Source organism: Siniperca chuatsi, linkage group LG22, assembly GCF_020085105.1.
Source record: "Siniperca chuatsi isolate FFG_IHB_CAS linkage group LG22, ASM2008510v1, whole genome shotgun sequence".
NCBI lineage: Eukaryota > Metazoa > Chordata > Actinopteri > Centrarchiformes > Sinipercidae > Siniperca > Siniperca chuatsi.
In genome coordinates, this window is record NC_058063.1 from 15,309,125 (window position 1) to 15,334,381 (window position 25,257).

The following is a 25,257-nucleotide window of genomic DNA, read 5'->3' on the forward strand; positions in this document are numbered from 1 at the left end:
TCATAGAAATGTCTATAGAGGTTCTTTACTCTGAAGATAAAGGTAGCTATGTTTGGATTTAGTCATTTTATGTTTTCAATAGAAAACAGCAGTGACTAATCATCTCTGTGATGTTGCACTCTAGCCCTCTCCTGTCCGACACCAATTGTTCCAGAGAACTCCATCATGAAGGGAAACAACTTCACCTATGGAAGCAAGGTGACTTTCAGGTATCATTTGCATCCCCTACAACACCAAGGTGTAATGATGATAGTAGGAAAAATTACAAAACGTGTTTACAAACCTGTCAAGTAACACATTACAAGCTTGGAGTTTCTTGTTAACCTCTGCGTCTCGCTCTGTTTTCATTCTCCTCAGCTGTATGAATGGTTTCCTGCCTCAGATCCCCTATGAGTTCCAGTGTCTCACTAGTCTGAGGTGGAGCGGGACGCCACCTGTCTGTCACCCCGTGACCTGCGGGGGGCCTCCAACTGTCCAGAACGCTGACTACACCCTCGACACAAACACATACCAATCCACTGTCACATATACCTGTGCTGAGGGATACAGGTATGAATAAATGACCGTTCACTATCCCTTGTGATGATGTTTGATGAGTTGATTGCATAAATGCTCATTTTGTCTATAGTTTCCTTTGATATAGTTTTGTTGCAAGTTTTTGTGACTGCTGAATGGTATGAAGTTGACAGTAAGCTGACATAGCAATAAAATTGCCTCTGTGATGTGATGAAACAAAATACAACAGTACAAAACTAATTTACAAATTCAAAGGAGCTATTTGGGCCATTGAAATCTTAATTAGGTTTGGAACATCAAAGAGTCCACTGAGTTTATTGAATGTGCATAAACCGCATAATTTATCTTGCAATAAGTCCTATTTATTTTAAACCTTAGTTAAAATAGTTTCAGCTCATAGACTTGTCAGCACAATGACCTCTGTATGACGCTCCGTATGACTTTGTCATCTGGTTTTGATTTATTTGTTTTCACAAGTCGTCCTCTATGAATCTCTGTGACACTGTAATTGCAGTAGTGTGAATGTGTAAACTAAGTAGTGTGTTGGTGCGAAGACCACAGGGCTCCATGGAAGTGGTTTGTGAAGCGACAGGGGAGTGGAGCAGGCCTGTTCCCCGCTGTGTGAGCATCATGTGCAGCGAGCCTCCGGCCCTGAAAGACGCCACGACCGTAGGAGAAAACTATGAACTGGGGAACAAGGTGCACTATGTCTGCAAAGAAGGGTAAATGTGGTTGAAGTCTACTCAGTTATTATTTTGTTTTGTCAATTGAAACTGAAACATGTTGAAACTAAAGAGATATATTTAGTTACTGCCCATGGAGAAATTCGTCTTCTGCATTTGATTAGTAACAGGAAAACAAAGTACAAAGTAAGTGATAACAAGCTCCATGCTTGCCTCAAATGTTGGTGATGCAACCATGATCAATACTTCAGATTAACATTGTGTAACAGTGAGTCTAGAGGGCAAAGTTTTTCTCATAATTGCAGTTTAGTAGGATACGACTGTCAGCATGTTTGGAAATGTGTCATTAACCAATCAAACTTACAGATTTTACATTTGCTGAAAATGCTAACATTCTGATATCTGATAATGTTGAGCTTTGACTTCTTTTGTCCGTTGCTAATCTCTTTCTGTCCTTCACAGCTACACTCTGATTGGCCCAGAGACCAGAGAATGTCTGCCAAGTGGCCAATGGAGTGACAGCTCTGCCCAGTGTGTCCCCTGCTCCTGCGGCCCCCCGCCCGCCATCGACCACGCCGAGCCCTACGAGGGCCACCAGCTGTTCGGAGACACTGCTAACTATTACTGCACTGATGGATATACTGCTGGCAACAACTCTAAGATGGTGTGTAATGCTCAGGGTGTGTGGGCGCCCCCTGATGGCATGGAGGCCCCTCGCTGCATTGCAAACTTCTGCCTACGCCCACCTGAGCTGCCCCATGCAATATTAGATTCAGTCAACAAACCCAAATACGCCAGCAACACTGAAGTGAGCTATAAATGTGAAGAGGGCTTCATGCTCAACACCACAGCCACACTGAAATGTCTGATAGGAGGAGAGTGGGAGCCTTCGCCGTATGATATTGGCTGTGTGCCGGTGAGGTGCTCCAGGCCTGAGAGCATTGATCGGGGCTATGTGAGCGGATCAAACTATAGTTTTGGAGCTGTGGTGGCGTACAGCTGCGATAAAGGCTTCCTGATCCGAGGGGAGAAGAGGCGAACCTGCAAGGCCAATGGAGAGTGGGGAGGAGCTCTGCCTACCTGTGTACCTGTGTCTTGCCTCCCCCCTCCTTCACTCAAGAATGGATACATCCAGGTTAGCCACATACACCAGAATTAATACACACTGTACACATTTATCCTTCTTATAATGATAAAAATTAAAACAGAGGGGAATACACCATCCTTGCTTACACAGAGATACCACTTAACCACAATTCTTTCCACTTTAGCAATAGGGCAGGATGTTCATTCGGTATCTTTTTAATCAACTTTCAGTGAGATAGTATCGTGGCGATTTGATCAACTGATGTTATCTTTTTTTCTTTTTTTTGCCATTCCATGTTTTATTTCCAAAGCATTCTTAGAGGTATATCATCTTTGGGAATATTTATTTATATCATCAAAAATTATACAGACAATATACAGAGATGATTACATAACAACTGAAAAGAGTGAATCAACATTAATGTACATTCATCTTGTAATCTGTATTATTATATGTTAACAAAATGTAGTTATCTTTTAGAAAAAAGATTGTTAGTTTCAAATACATTTTGACACTTAAAACATACATCATTGAAAAACAACATTGATGAAGTTTTTTATTTATATGTGAGGAGTTTAGTCTGATTGCATTGAACATAATATTAGTTATTAGCTAATTTAGCATTAGCCATATAGTGATCGTGTATGTACTAATCATGGGGGAAAAAATCTTACATTTTTACCATATCATACAACCTTTCTTTATAATGGCAAGATACTTGTTAAAACTCATTTTATTTTTTCAGAAGTTTCTAGCCTTAAAGATTATTTTACTGGTCAGTAAATTCCTAATAATTCCCAAAGATGTTTCCTGGAAAGAGCTTTGTACTTTGGTACAAATTATAAGTAAAATAGGGACAGTGTTCAATTTGTACACTTTCAGTTAATTAATTCCAATTAAACGCTAAGCTAGCTTAACCAAGAGTCTTTCAGTCATGGCACAGCAGGTCTGCTGAACCTGCAGAAATGTGCAATTTGTCGACAGGCAAACATACAATTCAACATGTATATGGAGAATGAGGGCAGAATGTAAAGAGAATTTCAACAACTCAACACAACTAACTAAACTCAAATAACTTTCTCAGAACTTTGTCTCCATTTTTCCTGTAATTGCTATCAAATTACATATTTATTTCCAGGACACATTCTAGAAATTACTGGGAAGATAGTCAGACCTGTAAAATAAAGTCTTACTTTCTTCATCCTGTAAAAAACATGTCTTTTTTAATTTTCATATTTCATATTCTTTACATGAGTGATTGTAAATATATTGAATGAGCTATCCCTCTGTGTATTCCTCTATAGGTCAGAGGTCGATTCACCTTCAACAGCAAGGTGACATACACTTGTAATGCAGGATACAGACTGGTTGGTCGTCCAGAGCGAATTTGCCAAGCCAACCGCCAGTGGTCCAACAACGACCCTCCCACCTGTGTCCTTTTGACCTGTGACCCTCCTCCCGACATCGTCCACGGACATTACATAGGGTCTGATTTCCAGGTGGGCCAAAAAGTGCAGTATGTCTGTGATGAGGGTTACGAGCTGGCCGGGGATGCCACCTGGACCTGTCTGAAGTATGGAAAGTGGGATAAGACGAGGCGTCCGCGCTGCTCACCGGTGCAGTGTCCAGAGCCGCCGCTTGAGGAGAACCACCTGGTTCTGAAGGGCCTGGACTCTGAATCTGGAACGGTGGAATTATCCTGTGAGGATGGCTATGTCCTTGAGGGGGCACGGATCCTCCGCTGTACCCCATCGCAGGAGTGGAATGACACCTTTCCAGTGTGTAAACAGGTGTTTTGTGGCCCACTGCCCGAAGTGTCATTTGGTGGCCCTTCCTCGTCCTCTCCCCCATTCCCTTTCGGCTCTGTGGTGAGCTACACATGCATGGATGGCTTTACTTTAAGAAAAGAAGGCTCATTGTCCTGTCTGGCCAGCGGGCAGTGGAGCAATCCTTACCCAGAGTGTATCCCAGTTGAATGCCCTCAGCCAGTAGAGATTTCTAATGGTATCGTTGATGTCCAGGGTCTGATGTACCTCAGCAAAGCCCTGTACAGTTGTAAGACTGGATATAATTTAGTGGGCAACTCTACTGTCCTCTGTGGAGAAAAGGGACTCTGGATTGGAGGGGTACCTTCATGCCGCCCAATTGAATGCTCAATCCCTAAACAGATAGCCAATGGAAAAGTAGTTTATACAAAACTCCAGTTTGGTCATAGTGCCACCTACTCATGCCGTCGTGGTTATCGTCTTCAAGGCCCAGAGACTCTGAAGTGCCTGGCCAGTGGGGCCTGGGACATTGAGCCACCTGCTTGTGTGCAGATATCTTGTACCCCACCCCTGCCTATTGACAATGGATTTGTAGAGGGCCAGGATCACAGTTTTGGCGTCACTATTTTCTACAGCTGCTTACCTGGCTTCCAGCTAGTAGGCCAGGACCATCTGACCTGTGAGGAGTTCGGCTGGTCTAGTTCTATTCCTGTCTGTGTGCCCTCGGACTGTGGCCTGCCTCCTCACATTGACTTTGGGGAATATATTAGGGTGACACAGCTGGGTGGAGGCTCTGATACTGCTTCTAAAGACACTGGAACATCAGCTTCACCTATGGACTTGAGCTTCCTTCATGGGACGTTTATTGAGTACCGTTGCCACAAAGGTTACGACCTCACAAGCCCCACCAGGTTAGTGTGTCAGGAGGACGGAGGCTGGAACGGGACAGCCCCGTCCTGTGTCCCGCCAGAGTGTGAAACACCACCCAGTCCAGAGCACGGCTGGGTGAATGTGACTGATACCTCCCTCGGCAGTATGGTCAAGTATACTTGTGAGGGAGGATATGAGCTGGAGGGGGAGCCTGTGAGGCAGTGTGTATCAGGTCGACTGTGGACTAGTGACGCCCCAGTTTGTCGGCCTGTTTCCTGTGGCGACCCAGGCGCTATCGCTAATGGCACAGCTCATGGAGGTGCTTTTGTGTATCCTGAGGTCCTGCACTATGAGTGTAGTCCTGGATTTGTCCTAAAGGGTAGGGACGCTATTGCCTGCCAGGCGGATGGAAGGTGGGATGGGCAGAAGCCTTGGTGTGAGCCAGTATCTTGTGGTCCTCCTAAAGTCCCCAGTGATGTTACTTTTAAAGGACAGGAGTACAGCTATAATAATGAGGTAGAACTGAGTTGTCAACCTGGTTTCCTCTTACAAGGGAAATCCATCAGCGTTTGCCAGGCTGATGGCACCTGGAGCCATGAGTCCCCTACCTGTGTACCTGCCCGCTGTGGCAAACCCTCCTCAATACCCAATGGGCGTGTATTGGGGTCAGAGTTTGGCTTTAACAGCAAGGTAAAGTATGAATGTGATGAGGGATACACACTGAATGGAGATCCCACGCATATTTGTCAGTCAGATGGATTTTGGGACAAACCTGCACCTCGCTGTGATATCATAAGTTGTGATCCACCTGAGGACATCAGTCACGGCTTCCTGAACGGTTCCAGCTTCAACTACGATGACGTGGTGGAGTATGTCTGCTTCGATGGCTATGAGGTAGTCGGGGATCCCATCCTGCGGTGCTCCGCTCAAGGCTTCTGGGTGGGCACCGTACCTCAATGTCGGCCCTGTGTCTGTGCCCTCCCCATGGTGAAATTTGGGGTAGTTCTTGGTCGCAACCGTGCCTGCGGAGACCAAGTTCACTTCCAGTGTGATGATGGCTACAAGCTGCTGGGTCCCTCTCAGGCGATGTGTGAGAAAGGGGGGGTGTGGAGCCCCGGTGTGCCTTTGTGTGGCCGGGGGAGGTGCAGTGCCGCCCCGCCTACAGTCCCTAACGCTGTCCTGCAGGGCGGCAGTGCCACCTTCTCAGACACAGTTATATACAGGTGTCGGCCCGGCTACCAGCCAAAGGGGTATCCACACCTCTCCTGTGGAAGAGACGGCAGGTGGGGGGAACCCAGGATCAGCTGTGAGCCTATGAGCTGTGGAAAACCTCCAGCTGTAGCCCACGCTCAGGTGGTGGGAGACACCTTCACCTTCCCAAACCAAATCACATACAGGTAAATAAATACTCTAATTATTACTGTGATTTCCGATGGACATTGGCCACCACATTACCTGTGCATTGTTGATTTATAGTCCTAGTAAGTTTGTGGGATCAGGTGAAACTATAGCCCAGTTACATTGCCTATAAACTTGCTGTGTATCACCTGACTTCCTGCATGTATTTTAGAAACCTATATGTCTGATAGCCCTAACTCCTGTGTAAAAAATTAATTTCTACCAGTAGTAGACATGTTTGTTTGTCTGCTCTCTGTAATTCTTCACTTACTTAAGAGCCATATCAAAGACTAATTGCAGTTAAGTTTTTCCAAATCTGTTTTTCTCATGAATGTCTTTTCATTTTCATATTTCCCTCTTGCTCTCCAGGTGTGAGGACGGGTACAAATTAGCCACACAGACATCCTCTCTCTCCTGCCAGAGTGACGGCACCTGGTCCAAACACAGCATTCGGTGCCGCCCCACCCCCTGCCTGCTACCTACCAACTTCTCCATTCCCCATGTGGTAATCACTGGGAAGGAGCTCACTCCTGTCGGGGGCACCATCACCCTCTCCTGCCCTCCTGGTCTCCACCTGCAGGGGTCAGCACAAGCTGAGTGTCAGGTAGGAAAGATGCTAGTCAATTATTTATCCAAGTCTCTTAGATTCTTAATCTTAATGTGACTACCTGGTTGAATAATGGTTAACAAGACGTTCTTGGTCACTCTCTGTGTAAAGAAGATGTGACCTGATTTCTTAAGTGACTTTTTTTGACAGTGAAACCCTGGAGATTTAGAGAAGTGCAGATGTGAAATGTTTCAGTATGTTTGCTGTTATAGACTGTTTGACTATAGTGTTTCAAATATTGAATATCATCACTGTGATCTGAAGAAGTAGCCATTATGAGTTTGCAATGACCCAAGAAGAAATTTCTCTCTACAGAGGCAACACTTGGCACATAATCAAAGTTTTCCACTGATCTTGTCAATTAGAAACCATAAATAATGTAGCACTTTACTGTCCTGTCTGTTGTATTGCGTGATAAGCTGGGTGGGAGCTGGGCGCCAAGCATCTCCTCCGTTTCCTGCGAGCTGGTGGTTTGTGACAAACCCCCTCCTCTTCTTCACGGTGTCACCGAGGGGGACAGCTACAACTATGGAGACTATGTCATGTACTCATGTCTGCCAGGCTTTGATATGAAGGTACGGCTCATCAAGCCAAGTTTCCTTTTGTAGAGTTTAGTAGTTTAACAGCTAAGATTAGAAAATATTAGAAAACATCACAAAGACAAGCAAAAACACAGCTGTATTGTAAACCAGATATAATACAAAATTGTGGATAATAGAAGACAATCTTGCATTGCTGTGTAACTGAGTTCAACCTTAACAATGAACAATGAGGGACTACACTGCATTAACAATGTATCGTTTTCCAAGTTTTCATAACTCCTAAAAGATGTAATTTGTGTATGATAGTGCCCAAAAAAAGTCAGTCTTGACCACTCTCCTGTAATACAACAGAGGGCTTCCTTGCCTCTCCTGCACTGTGCTTTTAAACAACAGGCTGTCCATGCTGAGCTAATGGCTAACAACCAGATTACAGGAAGTCACATGATTTCTCTCAGCAATCAATAGGAGGGTGGATTTACAGAGCAAACAGAAGGAGCTGAGTCACTCTATTCCTGATATCTTTATCCCACTGATATGCTAGCCCTATTCAATTTGAATACTCGCCATAATGAGTGCCTTTTATTACACTGAAGACACATACAGAGAGGACAAACTGCTGACTTTAACAGCAGCAAAAAGAGGTTCATTGTCTAAACCCAAAGGGAAACATCTATATCATGGATCTTGATTGTATCACGTTTCTTGCTATCGCTACAGATCAATATAGGGTAGGGTACACTTTGCTGTTTTTAGGTCATCTACGTTACTTGTAGCTTTACACTTTGTTCTTCTTGTCATAGGGAGACTCTATCCAGACCTGCCAGGGAGACAGAACGTGGAGTGGCACCCAGCCAGTGTGTGTTGGTAGGTTTGTTTACAAATGAGGGACAGACCAGGAAATGTCTAAGAATGTCAAATATTTAATCCCATTGTTATAAATCAGTTAAGCTGGGAAGACACCTTATAATTACTGAAACCTACAAAGACTGACACCCCACACAAAAATGCTATTTCCACAAACATTTTTTGAGAAGATAAGTTCTTGTGCCTTCCTGTTACGAAAAACTCCAGACATCCTTCACAAACTGTTTGCCTTGCTAATTAATGTGTGCTGCAATTTGCATGGAAAAGGCAAAACACTCAAAGCACACTGCACTATATACTGTACTATATTTTTTTTGCTGTTTTTGGAGAGTTTATTAAAAATGTACCCTCCTATTTGATGTCGTAAACATTTTCAAAACAATCAAAGCAACCTATTACATTATACTGTACACACATACATCAACCACACCCTTGACACTTTGTTTATACTTGTCTATTGCCTCCTCAGCACAGTCCTGTGGGCCTCCTCCCACAGTAAAAAATGCACAGGTTCAGACAACAGGAGAGACTTACCTACACAATGCCAGTTATGTATGTAATGCTGGCCTGCAGCTGGTCGGCCCAAAAACTCTCACCTGTCTGGCCAACGGCACATGGAGCCTGCCAGCTCCTACATGTGAAGGTATGGAGGATGGCCAGATCATGAGCAACATGATCCGCATCCATCATCATATTGTTATTCTTTGTTTCTTTCCTTTTCTGTTTCTCTTTCTGAATCATAGTTTTAATCACTATAATTTTCTCTCATGTCAGTGGCCAAAGGCTGCGACAGCCCAAAGCAGATGCTGAACGGTAAAGTGCAAGAACACAACCTGAACACAGGGCGCGCTGTGGAGTTCCAGTGCGATAAAGGCTACAACCTGGTGGGAGATCGTCTGGTGGTGTGTATGGGGGGCAACACCTGGAGCTCCACTTTCCCCACCTGCCAATGTGAGACAGCTCTGCACACACACAGAAAAACTACCAGGCAGTTACATAGAAACATGCATGGAAAATGCAGGGGAAGTTTAACTGATGTGATATAAATGAATTAATTTACTACTACTTACCACTGTGTCTTACTTTGTCAGGCTCATGTTGTGTTTGACTTTCTAACATGATCACTGTTGCAATGGTTGCACATAGACCACACAATGCCAGCAAACACCCAACCCAAAATTCTTTGCAACATCACTTGAGTTTCATGATCTGTTTCACAACAAAGTCTGTGACAAGAGGGTCAATGAGTCAGGGCTCTTCTTACTTCTTCATAAATAGTTACAGTGTGAGTCAGAGCCATTCACTGGAATAGACACAATTTTGAGTCTTGTTATGTCAGGATATGTGTAAAAATGAAACCTTGGTTTACAGTGTTCTCATCTGAGAAACATTTACATGCAGCAAAAAAGGTTGTTTCAAAATAATGTAATATATAACAAAAAAAAAATACACATTTCATAGGAACTCCTATATCACTTAATGCATTCTTATACGAGCCCTGCAATGAATACTGTCTTTGTGAAACTTCATTCAAACTTCAAAGCTGGTTATGACTCACCTCTGTGGTAATTTGTGGTAGTGGTGTCTCATTGGATTGCATTACATTTAAAGAAGTTTTCAATATTTATCTACCCCAACATGGACAACAAGAGTACAGCCTAACTACTGTATATTACAGTAAAACTTTATTTTTAGATTTTAAAGGTATATCAGGTATCACGCACTTATTACTCTCTCCCTTCTAAACTTCCATATACATGTATATTCTCAAACTGTCTCAAATCCAAACATCTGATTTATATACAGTCAGTAACCTGGCACGATGTCAACCATGTTAGCTATTACATGTCTGTTGTAAACATTTGAGAAATTTTACTTTAGTATTGCTAACAGATACAGTGTCAACTGGATAAAGACTTTAATTAGTCTAAAAAACAATCCATCATTTCTGTTCCTTACAGCCAAGTCTTGCTCAGCTCCTCCAGGCTGGAGGGAGGACAGCAGCGGGAACGGATCCCAGCAGGAGTTTCACGTTGGACAGTCAGTCCGAGTCACCTGTCCCAAAGGTCAGCAGGTCAAAGGCAGCGGCACCATCACCTGCAGGCCAGACCAGACCTGGAGCCCCATCAGCTCTGTGTGTGAAAGTAGGTGAAAAATACTGTATATCTATTCTGGGAAAGCTTCACTGCATGTTAAGTCGAGTTCTGGTGGAAAATAAATATTACAGAAGAGATCTGAGAACTGTTGACAACTAGATTATTAGTTCATCAAAAAGAAAAATTAATGTATCTTCTGTTGCAAATATTCAAAATATTTCATTCAATCAAAGTTGCAGTCTCAACTGGAAATATACAGTATCTCTTTGATTTAAAATAAATATAAAATCACAGACCTAAAAGATGTGCCCACATAATCCATCAATAATAAAGCCTGGCCAGTCCATCAACAATCACTAATATTGACAGATATTGGATCACTGATATATATCAGTACACATAAATATCAGGCACGTGTTGGTAGACAGGTAAATATAATTTGCAGTACATTTTGTTTTATTGATTGCATTTTATGTGTTTTGTCTTGATTTTTCTCAATTTAAGCTATAGATATGTTTTTAATTTATAGTTCATTTTATCATTTAGAGTTATTCGAAATATTTGATTTGCAGTGAGGTTTACTGAAATTCAGTGCCATCTTCACTGTTCCTGTCATCTGTAATAGTAAAGTGTATTGTTCAACTGTAAATGATCCTGTCTCCGTACATGTTTGTCACAACAACTTTTTCAATTTCTTTCTTTAAACTCTCAAAAATCTTTCACTTTTGACTTCAAAAATCATGTATCGTTTATGCTCTGCTCAATAATTTTTTGCTTTTCCTTGATCAGTCTGAGATCCAGGTTGTGTGATTTAGTTATGTTCGGGAAAATCAATCAAATGTAATTATTAGGATGTCGAAATGCCCGGTACTCAAACTAGCAAATCTCATCATAATTCATGAGATAATCAAGTAAAAACAGTGTATTTGATATTCAACATCTCTGCATGCTCCCCATGTCTTGTGCCAAACACGTCTCTACACTTGCATGGCTGCTGGCTTAAATCAGCCTATTTTTTTCTTTGTTGTGTGTGTGTCTCACTGAGCTTTTATCAAAACAAATGGGGCTGCATCAAACACTGTGTTGGTGTCCTTATGCTGGACTAATTATGGGCACCTCTGCAGCTTCTATGGCAACCTTTGTCAGATAATCCTCTGATCTTTCTTATGTGCAGTTGCTCTGAATATGCAGCACAATGGTGCTTATGTTGCTATGGCTCGTTGTTTGTATTGCATGGTGTTAATTCTCCTATATGCATGTTTAACGTCATCCTTTTAGTCTTGTTTTGGCCCTAAGGGGTAGTCCACCGATTGTCAAGCCACACAACTGAACTAGCTGACACAATTGGATATTTTGCATGATATTTCACTGTCTTCACAGGTAATGAGGGATACAGAAAACACAGCTTGATTTCATTCAGGGGACACAGATTTCTTACTCTGCAGGGCACAATTTCATATTCAGTATTTTGGGGTAGACAAAATAACAGAAACACCTTACAATACAGTTTAGAAGCTCCACGAACATACCAATTTTTGGAAGATCACATTGCTCAGTTTTTGTTGACACCAACAGAAGTTTAAGTCATTTTTAAGGTTCTTGTTTGTATTGTTGCAAAGCAAATCTCCTGTTACATTTTGTCCAGAAAGTTGCTTCCTGAATTGCTGGTACATGAGTTTCAAGCACTTTAAAATTATGTATGTCTTAAAAATCATGACGACATACCAAATACAGGAAAGCGTCCTTAGGAAAGAGAAACACTGGGAGGCCTCAGTTGAATTAACACCTCTGACTGTCTCAAGAAAAGATTAAAATAATAAGCCGCGATTATACTGCGCTGTAAGGTGTTTGTTTTTTTTTAACTTTCTCCACTTCCTGTAGACTTACCACCTTTCCTCTTTGCTTAAACAGAAGATTGATATACTCATCAACTTTTTAGGACATCCAGTAAAGGAACCTGTTGTGAGTGTAATACCTGAATTAATTTATTTTACCTTTTAATTTAAGATGTGAAAAATGGTCAAGGCAGCAGCAGCATGTTAAGGCCGACATTAATATAGACAGAGGAGACAAAAGAGGTGTAGTGAGTAACTCGCGGGTCGTTCCATCTGGGCTGTTGTACAGGGGTGTCCTGTGGCCCCCCCCTCCACGTGACCAATGGGGTTGTGCGGGGGGCGGTGTTCCAGTTCGGGGACGTGGCGGTGTACTCGTGTTTTGGCGGCTACGCCATGGAGGGAGTTGGAAGGAGCAGGTGTCTGGAGAACGGCACCTGGACGCCGCCTCCCACATGCAGAGGTAGAGCGAACACACCTCCGTGTTTAACAGAAGGGACTCTGCCTTTTCCCAGGACACTTCCTGCTTCATCTAACTTTCCCTTTTGCACATGACGCCCTGCTGCTTCTCAGGCTTTTAATTCTGCTCTGGACTGCTCCTGCTCATCCCCAACAGATACAATTTTCTCTAGAGGTTATTAACAACTCTGTGCCTGCTCTCTCTGTATTCTAATGCCTACTTCTACTGGGTTTCCACCACTTGCATGTGTACAGTATGTGGATGCAGGTGAAGTAGCCAAGAAATTGTTGCTATGGGCTGTTTTTTGCCTTTTCCTCATTACCAATTAAGGTTGGGAAATGACATGGTTCAAGTAGTCAACCTAAAAAGGCAGCTTCACAATTTTTATTTTTATTATTCCTGTGGATGATTGGATAAAAATATACAATATGGCATGTCAAGATATTTCTAGTGCATCTACAGTAGAGTTTGGCCATTGTTTTTTTTTCAGCTGTCTAAAACATCCATAGTTTTGGTTTCGGTGTATGGCCTTCAGGATCAGGAACTTTCTTACAGTGTGAAAGACATTATTGGAGAGGAAAATGAAAATATCGTTTAATGACCACAATTTAAGGAAAGAGCTGTAATTGGAACAGGAAACAAATGTGACCTAACTGTGATTAAAACATGGCGTTGACTCTCCTTCTGATGCACGTCATTCTTGAAAATCACTGAAACACGTGGGTCAGGTAGAGGGGAATTGGGTTCATTATAGAAAAACTAAAAAGCAGTAAACATCACAGACTGATGATATCTAACAGTATTTAAGGATGGATAGGTTTTTTCTTCAATTGCTCATTTTCTCACAGCTGACTTTAAATTAATATCCACGCAGACCAGTAACATATCATCCCCAGTGAATAGATGTTTAGTGTGTGTAAAAATTCATTATTATCGCTACACAATTTACAAAACATGGGTACAAATAACACATCACAGAATCAAATCAGTCGGGATCCATATTCATGAGCTTTTTCCCTTGCTGCAAATTTAAAGAGAAAGAGAAACCACCGCTGATCCCCATGCAACATGAAATTCAAATGGCTTCTCGCATGTTTTACATATGAAAACAAAGGCTGGATCCAGGCTAGCTTTTCCTCAACAGCTGCTGCATTTGTGCACTTTCCTGTCTACACAGGAACACACACACACACACACACACACACTGGGTTTCTGTTGATGTCGTTGATGAGTTTGCACTAAGGAATTTAATCTGCAGTGTTTGACTGCTGCCTTTGTTGTAGTGCATGAGGTTGCTGTGGCAGAGAACTTACCTGCAAAACATGAAAACCTGTAACTTTTGTTTCCTTTTCTTATTTCACTGGAAGAGGATTGAATATGTTCAGTATTTTGCTCTCCTCTGTATGAGTACACTAGAAGATTATCTACTGTATGTGAAGTATGAAAATGTGTCTCTGATATGCCTTTGTTTGTGTGTGTGTGTGTGTGTGTGTGTGTGTGTGTGTGTGTGTGTGTGTGTGTCCCCTCTCCCTCAGCGGTGTGTTGGTTGCAGTGCCAGAATGGAGGTGTGTGTCAGCGGCCCAACATTTGCTCCTGTCCCGAGGGCTGGATGGGTCGACTTTGTGAGGAGCGTAAGTATTTAATCATCAAATATCGACACAATGTCACTAAACTAACACCCAGGACATGACATCCTAAGTGTGTTACAACTCAAACTCAAACAAACCCTCACTAACACACAGGAATCCAACCAGCCTGCTAAGCAGATTTTAGCAGACAATGGTGCACAAAGAGGGTCAGAGATAATGGAGTGAAAGGTTGTTTTCAGCTGAGAAAGTGAGAGTTATTGTCATTCATTCTCTGCACTTCATCAAAACACTGTCCAACAGTTTGTAGACATTTTGTCTCTACAATAAACCAAGAATCACCAAAAATCAAAACAAAAGATTGGAAACTGCTCTCAAATTGATCATAATGTCTTCAAATACACCGATTAACACAATGAAGCCACTGAAATTATTTTGTAGCCATGCTAGCGGCGTGGCCCCATGTTTGGCATGTATGTGGTTCACTTGGCTGGTTAGTTCGCCACTTTGGTCCAGACTGAAGTATCTCAACAACAACTATTGGATGGATTGTCGTGAAATTTTGTACAGACATGTATATTCCCCATGAGATCAATAGTAACAATTTTATAGATCCCTTAACGTTTCATCTAGCAGCATCATCAATTTAATCAATTTAAATTTGTCGTTTATGACCAAATACCTGCAAAAGTAATGACATTCCCTTCAGTCTCAGTTGTATTTTGTTTAGTGCTAATGTTAGCATGCTAACACGCTACCAGAGACGGTTTAGAAAGAAGACGGTCATGTCTGTATGCCCTGTATCTGTGTCACCCATGTGACTAGTGGCAGGTCCTGAGTCTATTCACTCCAATGGGAGAAGTGAACGTGAGCGCAGATTATTACCAATTCTTTCGCCTCATAGTCAGCAAAGTAAATATTGGACCCATTTTTCACAAGCCACATATCATCCCAACATTCTGACACTAAAATGGCATTTTTCAGACCTGTATCAACCTGTCTCAACAGCACACTCTCGCGAGATCTGGCAACATCTCTCTGTTGGCAGAGACATGCACGCACAACCCAATATTCTTTCATCCATCCACACTACGTTCACAACACTTCCAAACGAGGTGGGGGGAGAATGAAGTGTTCCTGCTTACGCGCCTCTCTCTTCTTTAATAACAGCGATCTGCATCCTGCCGTGCCTGAATGGAGGCCGTTGCGTGGCACCCTACCAATGCGAGTGCCCCCCCGGGTGGACGGGCACACGCTGTCACGGTGGTGAGTTCATGTGTGAATTAGTGATGCTTTCACATGTTTAGACGTATGTGAGTAAAGCTGTTCACCTGCTGTGTGCATTAATAGTACAGTGCCGTCAGGGTAATAATGACAGTGACAATAAGTTAAGTGAGGGCTTATTCTCTGTATGCACTCCCATCCTGACGCCACGGACTCAGGAGTGTGTGATGCCATTGTTTTTTGTTATTTTTCTATTTATGTGTTTGATTTAAAATTAATATACTTTTTTTTATTGTTCTGCATGCTTATGAACTATTTCAATAACTACTGAAATTGTAATTTTATATTCTTTTTTAGGGTGACAATATAACATCTGTCCAGGTGCTACAAGCGAAAAATAGCATTTTGGCTAATTCTGGCACATTTACAGCAATGTTTATAAATGTGCCCTGTCGCTGTTAAATAAACCAATAAATAGAATAGAATAGTCTTTTACTCACTATAACATAAAAGCAGCACAAGAACATACAACACATAAAACACATTTGGTAACACAAAACCATTGGAATATAAAACATACGGTACAGTAGTAAACAAAAAGTAAAGTTTACATAAAGTAATTGAAAACAAAGCATAAGGTGTTAAAACATAAAACAAAAGGAGAAATTTGTTTTGTTTTCTGAGACCAAAATAATAAATACTACACAGAAACTATAATTTATAACTTTAATTTGCTCTTCTGTACGCTGGTGTGAGCCACCTGTATTTCCTGTCACCTCCAATTAGCGTCAAATACAGCAAGGAGACTTTCAGCCAAATGTTAGAGTCGAAGGAAGAAGAAAATATCTTTTGAAAATATCTTTTTACGAGTGGTGTCTTGGCATGACAGGATTTTGTGGAAATGGTTTATTCAGCAAGTGTTTGAGATGCACTTGACTGGAAAGCAGAAACTTAGAACATGTCGCTCAAATAGTTTTTATGAATACATAATGTGTCCAATCAACTTTATTAGAAAAGGCTTCTTTTCTTGGAAGCTCCATTCTCAGCAAGAACATGGCGGTACAAACTTATATATTTTTTTGGATAAAATGCTCCTTTACTGATAACGTTTAAAGCATTTAATGGTCAGATGGACATATATGATTATCTGCTAGATGGGCTTTTGCTGCCTGAGTTCTGAGGCTTTAATATGAGAAACCCAGATAAAAGAAGTGTTTAGACTTTTAATGCCTGTTATTATAATTTCCTGTTTCATTTTATGAATTTATCTTTTCTTGTGTTTTATTTTTTGTACCGACAAATGTGCCTTTTTAACTACTTATTGTATCACGACAGCCATCTCAATTGGTTTTCAATGACAGTGTTAACGATGGTTTATAAAAACGGATGGCATCAAGGAGAAAGACTGAGTGAGCACTTAACCATCTGTCTCGACTCTGTCATGACAGTGTGTTACAGGTTTTGTTCTCTGAGAGCTCAAAGCAAACACACAGGAGCAGGAGATGAGTCAGCACTCATTTAAAGTTCCACCAAAATAGATTTTTGTTTTGTTTTTTTCCGCAGCTGCATTTTTCTCTGGGTAATCTTTCAAATATAGTTCGTTGGTAAGTGGTGACTTGGATGGTTCATAATAAAAAAATGTCTTTTTATGGAGACAAAATAACTACCTTTATTATTTCCTCATTGCCGAGAAAATGCAGTAACACCAGCATCATTATGCTTGTAGAACAGGAAACAACCAATGAATCATGAAGACAGATGGCTGGCAATCTCTTGAATTTATCAGTGCTACTTCCTCATGAGCAAAAACCTGTACTTACAGTAATGATGATTGTGCTGTGCTTTATGTCTGTCTGTCTGTGTGTGTGTGTGTGTGTGTGTGTGTGTGTGTGTGTGTGTGTGTGTGCCATGTCCACAGCTGTGTGTTCATCACCTTGTCTGAATGGAGGCAGATGCATCAGGCCGAACAGATGTCACTGCAGTGCAGGATGGAGTGGACACGACTGCTCCAGGTGAACAAAAAAAACCCCCGAAAAGGTTATTTTAAAAATGCAAATGTTTTTCAAATACTTAAATAAACTGATGATATTCTGTAATAGTTTTAATGAATAATTACAGTGACAAATACTAGAATAAGTTGACTACATTTTTTTTTTCAAATATGCAACTCTAAGAATATAAATTGCCACTTTTATTATTATTATTTCCAACTGTTTACAAAAGTAGGAACAATTTATGGAGAGTTAATTTATTAAAAGGCACAAGGTAACTGTTATTGTAACCACAGTTCACAAAGATGCTGCCTCACTGTGACGTTGTGACTGTATGCCATACAAACTGGTGTCTTAAGAAACACTGTTGAGTTTACACAGTCTACAGCCATGCTAGCCGCTCTGTGAAGCAGCTCTATTCAAAGTAAGGGTCATTTAGTTCTTACTTCACAGAGTAAAACAGGTACTTTTATGTATTTAATGGGACATCTAAATCCCACTGGCTACATTTAAACATGGATGTATTTTAGTTGTGGGTCTCCATCTTGCATATTGCAGTCACACATGCTGAATGAGCGCTCTGCTCCCCCCTCTTGTCTACACTGTCCAAACTGGGGGTGAATAGAAACTGAGGCCTGACCTAAACAAATGGCCTTTACGAGAAGTCCCACGGTTTCATATGAATCATCCACCAAGATCATCTTTGTCAGAGGTTTTATTACAAAGTGATGAATCTGTCATGTGGCTGCTTGCTCAGAATTATTCCCGGCATTAAGTTACATTATTTAGCACTATACATCTACAAATAATGTCCTTTACATTCCTGTGTCCATTTCGTGGTTCTTCTGCCAAGATATTTTTAGTGTAGTTGTGAAGAAGTTTTGTACAATCTTACAGGAAGAAATTAAGACACATTTCCCATCTGACAGCACTAGAACAGAGGAATGTATTGCCCCCCCACAAATAATGTTTTAAGTTTTTATTCCTGTCATTGTCAAACTCACTGTGTAACACATTTCATATCAGATTTATGGAATATTTCCTTTACTTGATGGCTTACAGTAAGAGAGAGAGAGTTGACGTATCAGAGGAGAGTATTTACATGTATGCTAGGATCAGGTTTTAGGGGTGTCATGGTTATGTGTTTGTGCAAAATGGAGGAAATCCTAACTTGAATCAATACCAAACTACACTTACTGCATTTCACGAGAATGGAAAAACTGGTCATCTTAAATATTGATGAGCGATTGGTAGCAACAGTTACTCTTTATAGATCCAAATTTCTCCATCAACAGAGGAAAAGAAAGACTGAATATGTAGCACATGAGCCTTCAAGTAATAAAGTCAGATTTAATTCCTCATGGTCTTTGCACTCAGCCATAATGCAAGGTTTACAGCTTTTGTCATATTTTGTAGAAAAGGGCTATGAAAGAAACCACAGACTAAACCTGAATTTTGTACGATTTAAAAATGTTTCTCCTTCTTCCTTCTCTTTGCAGAAAAAGGAAATCAGGATACTATCACTTCTAAAAAGGTTCCACTCAGCTCCATGTGAATCGTCGTATGAAGGGAATTCTTGTATAGTTAACTGACACACTTGTAAACCATTCATTCTCATCTCTCTGCAAAAGGCAAAGCAAGAACCATTTTGTAAAATAAAGCTGTATTTTTTCATATAGAGACTCAACAGTATTAAACATATGCTGCTATATACTTGTACGATGTGTAAAAAAAAAAAAACCCCCCCAAACAACTATTGATGTGATGTCCAATGTATATGTGTAAACTATTCTCACGTTTTTATTAAAGCATAAAATACCATTAAATGCTCTCTTTTGATCGGATTCTTTGCTCTTACAGCAAGGGTTTGTGACTCAGACGTCACATGCTTAATTCATTCAAATGAATTTGAAGAGTACAAAGTTTCTGTAACTCATCTTCATTTATTAAATCCACCTTGTTGAACACCTATCACAAAAGTTCAGGGGTTGGACAGGAGCAAAGCCAATTTCTCATATAAAACAGAATTAAAAACTGCTCATCAGGCTTTAATCAAATTTCATCCAGTTGTTAAGACAGTCAATACAGTACACTGAACTGACAGGACAACAGTATGTAACCAATACATGATGAGTGGAATAAATTAATTATTGCCTGTGTGGAATAGAAGACCTGATGGTTATTGTACATAAAATGAAACTGGAAAGGCATGTACAGCGGAGTAACAGTAGCTACTGTTGTTTTTATGTTCTAAAAGCTTTCAGTTGTTCAATCAATGTAGCTTTGTTAGCGCCCGAGAACTCGAACACCTGAAAGACAGAACAGACAGAGGGTTTAATTAGAAAAAAAATTATACAATGATACAATATATTTACTATGGATCAAATCACCAGACTCTGCAGTTCCCGTCAAAAAGTTTGTTTTTTTAGTTCATTATTTTGGTTTTACAGCTTACAAGCTCCACTCTCCTTGGCCTCATGCAAGAGCATTTTCGTACTCTTATCCCTCTTACTGCTTATTTTAATAGCACAGCTGCCAACGACGTTTCATCAGAGCAGCGATGGACTGTGACTTAAGAGGAAATCGTTTGACATGAAGTTAGATGCTAAAAAACTTCTTTCTAAAGCAAAGCGATCCAGGACTTAATTTTGGTTTCATATTTCAACTCCAAATTCATTCAGATTAAAAAGGCATTATAATTTAATTTAAGTCAAACAAGTGTGTTTCCCCCAATGTGAATAAAGGCAGACTCGTACACCAGGTCTGAAGAACAAATGTGTTCGTACGACTGATTCTTGCATGAGGCTCATTGTTTCCAGCCTTGGTAGGTTTCAGCAGAAAAGCTCTGATGAACTGACTGGCTAGCAGACAAATTTAGCAACTAGCTTGTGAAGAAAGGGGAGCATTCAGCGGCTAAAGAGCCAGACATTTCCTTCAGGAGTTGGTGGAGACCAAAACAGAGCTAAACAGGTGGCCAGAAACACAACTAAATGAATGATAATGTTGCTCCGTATCTGTTGGATGTGTAAATGAGCTACTGTTTACTAAACACATTACAACTTTATAAAAAAAAAAAAAAAAAAAAAAAAAGCGATAACATCAATGTTTCCATCTTTGCTGTATATTTTAATACAATGCTTACCTTCTCTCCATTCTTGTAAAACTGGAATGTGGGCATGCAGTTAATGTTGCAGGATGAACTCACATCCTGAAAAAGTGAGCAAAAGGGAACAACAATAAGATGGATGGACTGAGTCTCAAACACTCCTACGCTCCCTGATTGAGGACTGTTCAAGCCAACATGCATGAGCCAAACAGACCAATACATGTGTGAAACATCTAATATGAGCTGTATGGTCAACAAGACGTTCTGTGATCTTTAGGGAGCATAAGCATGTTGTGAATACAGGGATTTAAGATTAAATATAAAAACACTCAAGCCATAAATCTCTATAGCCTAGCCTCCCGTCAAATAAGCAGTAGAGTTCAGCAGGCTTTGGCAGCTTTTACATGTTAGTATATGACGGACTTGTTTCAGGCACTCATCCAGATATTAGACACTAAACAGGAAACTACTGAGAGCTGTTGGATAAACAGGACACCTGAGCCTCTCCCTCTATCCTCACTGCCTTGTGCGTCTCTCCCAGGACCGGCCCAAATTATTCTTCACAGGTTTCGGTTTTGTAGAACATTTTTACCAAACTGTTTTATTTGTTTAACCACACGTAAGTAAGTAAGTAAGTAACTGTCTTGTACCACAGCAGCTGTATTTGTAAAGAGAGTTACAGGAGTAAGCTGAGAAAGGTAGTCTTACTTGTTTTACGAAGTTATCTGAAACCTTTGCTGTGTAAAGGTTTCCAAAACCTAGAATACCCTACGTATGTAAACACAGCCCTTATGGTCACAAAGCGTGTCAGAGAATTACCACATGTGGTAACGAGAAGCCACCATGTCATCATTCTGCCAAAAGCTGTAATGCCACTTTCACAATGCTGTTAATGTTATTTATTTGCATTTTTATGTCCCAGATTTAAATACAGAAACAATTATGAAGCGAGGTTTGTTCTCATTTCACCATGTTGTAGCACTGAGACAGAAAAACTTTGGTCACATGAGCCAGCTGTGGTTTCACATGGCCAGGTGAAATGGATTTCATGAATAGTCCACATTGCTTTGAGTATTATACACATGGCAACCCCCCTACAAAACCAGAAAAGGGACAATTACTTTAATCCTTCTCTCACATAACTGTTTCCTTTGCAGTTCTACACAGATGATCAATTGTACTTCTAGGAGTACTGTGGCATGTTCAAACATGTTAACACACAGCTATATGGAGAAATCACTGTACGTGTGATGATGTGTGTTGGAGATCTCGGTACTAGCAGCAGTTGTGGTAAACATACTGGTGCTTCAGGCTTAAAAGATAATAATTTAAGTAAAAACGTGGAAAACACACACACACACACACACACTTACGTCAGCCTCATCCACATCCACCTTCAGGAAAATCACATTCTTGTTCTCAGGATTTGCCGACTCTTTCTGCAAGAGAGTCGATTGATGAGCGTTAAGATATTAATGACATACAGAATGTACCAGACGTCTGCTGCCATATGATCGCGAGAAAAGAATATATTAACTGTTCCTGATTTAAAATAAGTCAAGAGGGAGAAAAAGTATGTACAAATATGAAACCTTGGTTCTATTATTTGAAAAAAATTATTCATAGCCATCAAATCAACAATGTCCCTCTCCAAAAAGATGCTTCAGCTGCTGCACTCGAGCAACACGTGTCCCTCTGGAAAAGGCTCCCTTAAACAACTAACAGACTAGAAACATTTGTTTCACAAGGCTGCAACAACTGTGTGTGTGTAAATATCAAATATCCACAGACCTATGACAGTGACCAACACAGTCTCTAAAAACATTTTGTTGGCTTAAAATGATTCCAGTTTAGAAAGGATTACTTTTGTGCCCATCATCTAGTGCAGGTTCAGACATAATAAAGTGTTTTTAGTTTGTTAACAAAATTTATTATTTAGAGTATATTAAAAAAATTAAAGATACTGTATCTTCAGACTACATAAACTTGTAAATTTGGTTTTCCTTTTTCAAACCACTGAAACAATGAATAAATAAATCATTCAACTATGGTTCTAAGACTTCAGTATCAAAATCATCCACTTACTTCAAATTCTGGGCCAATCTGTTTACAGGGGCCACACCACGTGGCTGTGAAGTCCACCACCACCAGCTTGTCTCCAGCTTCCTTCAGGATGGCCTTGAACTCCTCCTACAGAAAATTAAAACAGATAACGTCTGTAACTTGTTTTTGATCAAGGTGTGATGGGATTAACTAACCTGAACTCCCATTTATTGCAGCTTATATTTGGAAAGTTAATAAGTAACGAATTTGTTTTACTTATTACTGCTGGCTGTTTGTCTTATCATCATCATCATCATCATCATCTGCAGTTAGTTTATTTGGTCAGTGGTCTAATTTAAACCTAACATTTCCTTCGTGATACCTGAAACCTTTCACTTTCTGTGTGTGTTTAACAGACAGAAATGCTGTTTGCTGAACTTGGGCTTCAGTGTAGTAAAACCAGACAACATGACACACAGGCTTCAAACAAGGGCAGCTCGTTTATTGAATTTAAAATTGTTGGTTATTTCTCCATATTTTACCTCAATCACAACTATTTTTGTTTACTCTGTATAGCCTGTAAGACACCTATAGCATTACTGTGCCTCCTGAGGAGGGATCCCTAAACTGTTGCTCTTCTGGGGAAAAGCTACAGGTTTTCTTTTGTGGAGATTTCCCTTATTGGTATATTTGTGATTTGTGGCTATTAAATAACGCCTTGAGAAGCTCCAGGGTGTGACCAGGACAGCTGCCAACAACAAGATAACAAAACTAAATGACTCTTCCCCTAATAAAATCACAACTGTTCACAAGTAACTACAATATCAGCGCTACATGTCAACGACTATGCTTAGTTATTATTATGATTATTCATATGTGTTAAACTGCATAACTGTATAACATTAGAGGGATTATTTTTTATAATGGTTGCAAACTGTGTAAACGGACGTGCTCAACGGCTTTTACAGCCAAGCATGCGGGGTAAATCCTAGCGCTGGAGGCAGTAAAGTTTGCCTGTTAAAACCGTCAAAACGTGCTCAGTAACAGGATATTACATTACCGCCCTGAAGCACCGAGTGGACGGGTACGGCCCGCTGTGGACGGCCCGCTATCCAACATTACGCAGCAGCGTCTACGTTAGCTACAAGTTCTTACAGCAGCTAACACCAACCCTTTAGCATCGGTACCCGCGACTATTAGCCAACAATACAACCTCATTCACAACTAATTTAACGTCGCGTTGAGATTATACAGTATTGTTTTCATTAGTAAAGGCTGAAGCATCCGGTCCAACAAATATTCGCCAGATGATGCCAAAAGTCCACCGCCACACACATGGTGACAGCTAACACTATCAACCCGCCGTTATTCATGCTGAATCACCAATTCACGTACCAATAAGCGAACTCGGAACCTATAGCTTTACTCTGAGAATTTACATAACTAAATTAAGGCTCGCCAACTAAACCAGCAAGAAAATCCTAAAAAATAAACTCCTCCAATATGGAGAATGAGTCGCGCGAGAGAGAGACGGGCGCGCGGCAACCCGGCCGGTGGAAGCACCACATCATCGAACGTTAGGATCATAAAAACATATACGTTACTAATATATAACAATGGCGGCTTCTAATAACTGTAAACGATATGCTCTAAAACCAAGATACAACTTACCAGATTGTGCACTTCGCGAACCATGATAACTCTTGAGTGACCGGGTCTCGGTGTGAACAAGGAGCAGCTAAGTGTGGGAATGCCCTTTTTTTCAGAAGACACGCCGCGTTTTTATTGCATCTGCATCAAGCTACTCAACCGTAGTCCACACTACAGCGGAAGTCAGTGTACGTTGCTTTACAAAATAAAAGTGTATCATTGTTAGGCGAATTAATGAAAACTATGGAAGTTATACGTAGCGTTGTAGCGATGGGTGTGTTATGCGCCTGTGAAATGCCCGTTAGCTGCATTTCCATTCCGTACACATTTCACAATTAATATATTGTTAGTTTTGATTCTGTATCATGCTCTGCAAAACCTTCTCTAATAAAGACGTTTATTTTGAAGGATGTCAGCGACGTCGTATTTTTCATTTTCCTAACTTTACACCAAAACGGTTTGACGCTGTAGATTACGCGAGAATGTAACATTTTGTCTCCCGACTCCCGGTCAATTTATGAAACACACTAAACAACACTAGGTGTTTTTGAAATCGTTTGGATGAACAGTCGCGATAAAGCTGACCTTATTCAAAAAATAGGCTACAGAGTAGGCTATACACTAACCATATGGCCGATAACTCATTATTAGTGTTTTAATGACCCATTACATCATCTTCTTTGATAATTTGTTATTGTATATCTTATTATATATCTCGTAGGTATTGTTATTATTTCAATAATTGCAGGGAAAGAGTTTAAACTGTAATTCAAGTCACAATGACTTGACAAATTCTTGGTTTACCGTAAACGACTGAGTCAGCGCAACTCAATTCCAGTGTTGTAATGTCGCTATGCAACGTCCTGTACGTGATGTCATTGCGTCATCACCATAGTTTTTTTCCAGCCTTTAAACCTACAACCATGCTTTAAACCC

General features: G+C 40.6%; 2 protein-coding genes across 9 annotated transcripts in view; one reads left to right on the top strand and one right to left on the bottom strand.

Annotated features, from left to right (window-relative positions):
* svep1 (sushi, von Willebrand factor type A, EGF and pentraxin domain containing 1) overlaps positions 1–19,348 on the top strand; it is a 103,388-nt gene extending 84,040 nt beyond the window's left edge. For 6 of the 8 annotated variants that reach the window (XM_044183575.1, XM_044183578.1, XM_044183581.1 and 3 more), the window contains 16 exons: positions 125–209; positions 358–549; positions 1,071–1,238; positions 1,662–2,334; positions 3,591–6,319; positions 6,690–6,924; positions 7,347–7,502; positions 8,270–8,333; positions 8,803–8,976; positions 9,108–9,284; positions 10,295–10,477; positions 12,554–12,724; positions 14,257–14,352; positions 15,478–15,573; positions 17,450–17,543; positions 19,022–19,348. In XM_044183575.1, the coding sequence (XP_044039510.1) occupies positions 125–209; positions 358–549; positions 1,071–1,238; positions 1,662–2,334; positions 3,591–6,319; positions 6,690–6,924; positions 7,347–7,502; positions 8,270–8,333; positions 8,803–8,976; positions 9,108–9,284; positions 10,295–10,477; positions 12,554–12,724; positions 14,257–14,352; positions 15,478–15,573; positions 17,450–17,543; positions 19,022–19,052 (5,324 nt within the window). In that variant the 3' untranslated portion in view covers positions 19,053–19,348. The remainder of the gene's footprint in view (positions 1–124; positions 210–357; positions 550–1,070; positions 1,239–1,661; positions 2,335–3,590; positions 6,320–6,689; positions 6,925–7,346; positions 7,503–8,269; positions 8,334–8,802; positions 8,977–9,107; positions 9,285–10,294; positions 10,478–12,553; positions 12,725–14,256; positions 14,353–15,477; positions 15,574–17,449; positions 17,544–19,021) is intronic. The other 2 variants (XM_044183579.1, XM_044183580.1) reach the window with 2 other exon arrangements.
* Positions 19,349–19,445: 97 nt separating this feature from the next.
* Positions 19,446–24,499, bottom strand: txn (thioredoxin). The gene is made up of 5 exons (XM_044183592.1): positions 24,343–24,499; positions 22,714–22,818; positions 22,002–22,067; positions 20,665–20,730; positions 19,446–19,831 (listed from the first exon to the last, which is right to left on the bottom strand). The coding sequence occupies exons 1-5, from the start codon at positions 24,364–24,366 to the stop codon at positions 19,766–19,768; spliced, it is 327 nt and encodes a 108-aa protein (XP_044039527.1). The 5' UTR covers positions 24,367–24,499; the 3' UTR covers positions 19,446–19,765.
* Positions 24,500–25,257: the final 758 nt, after the last annotated feature.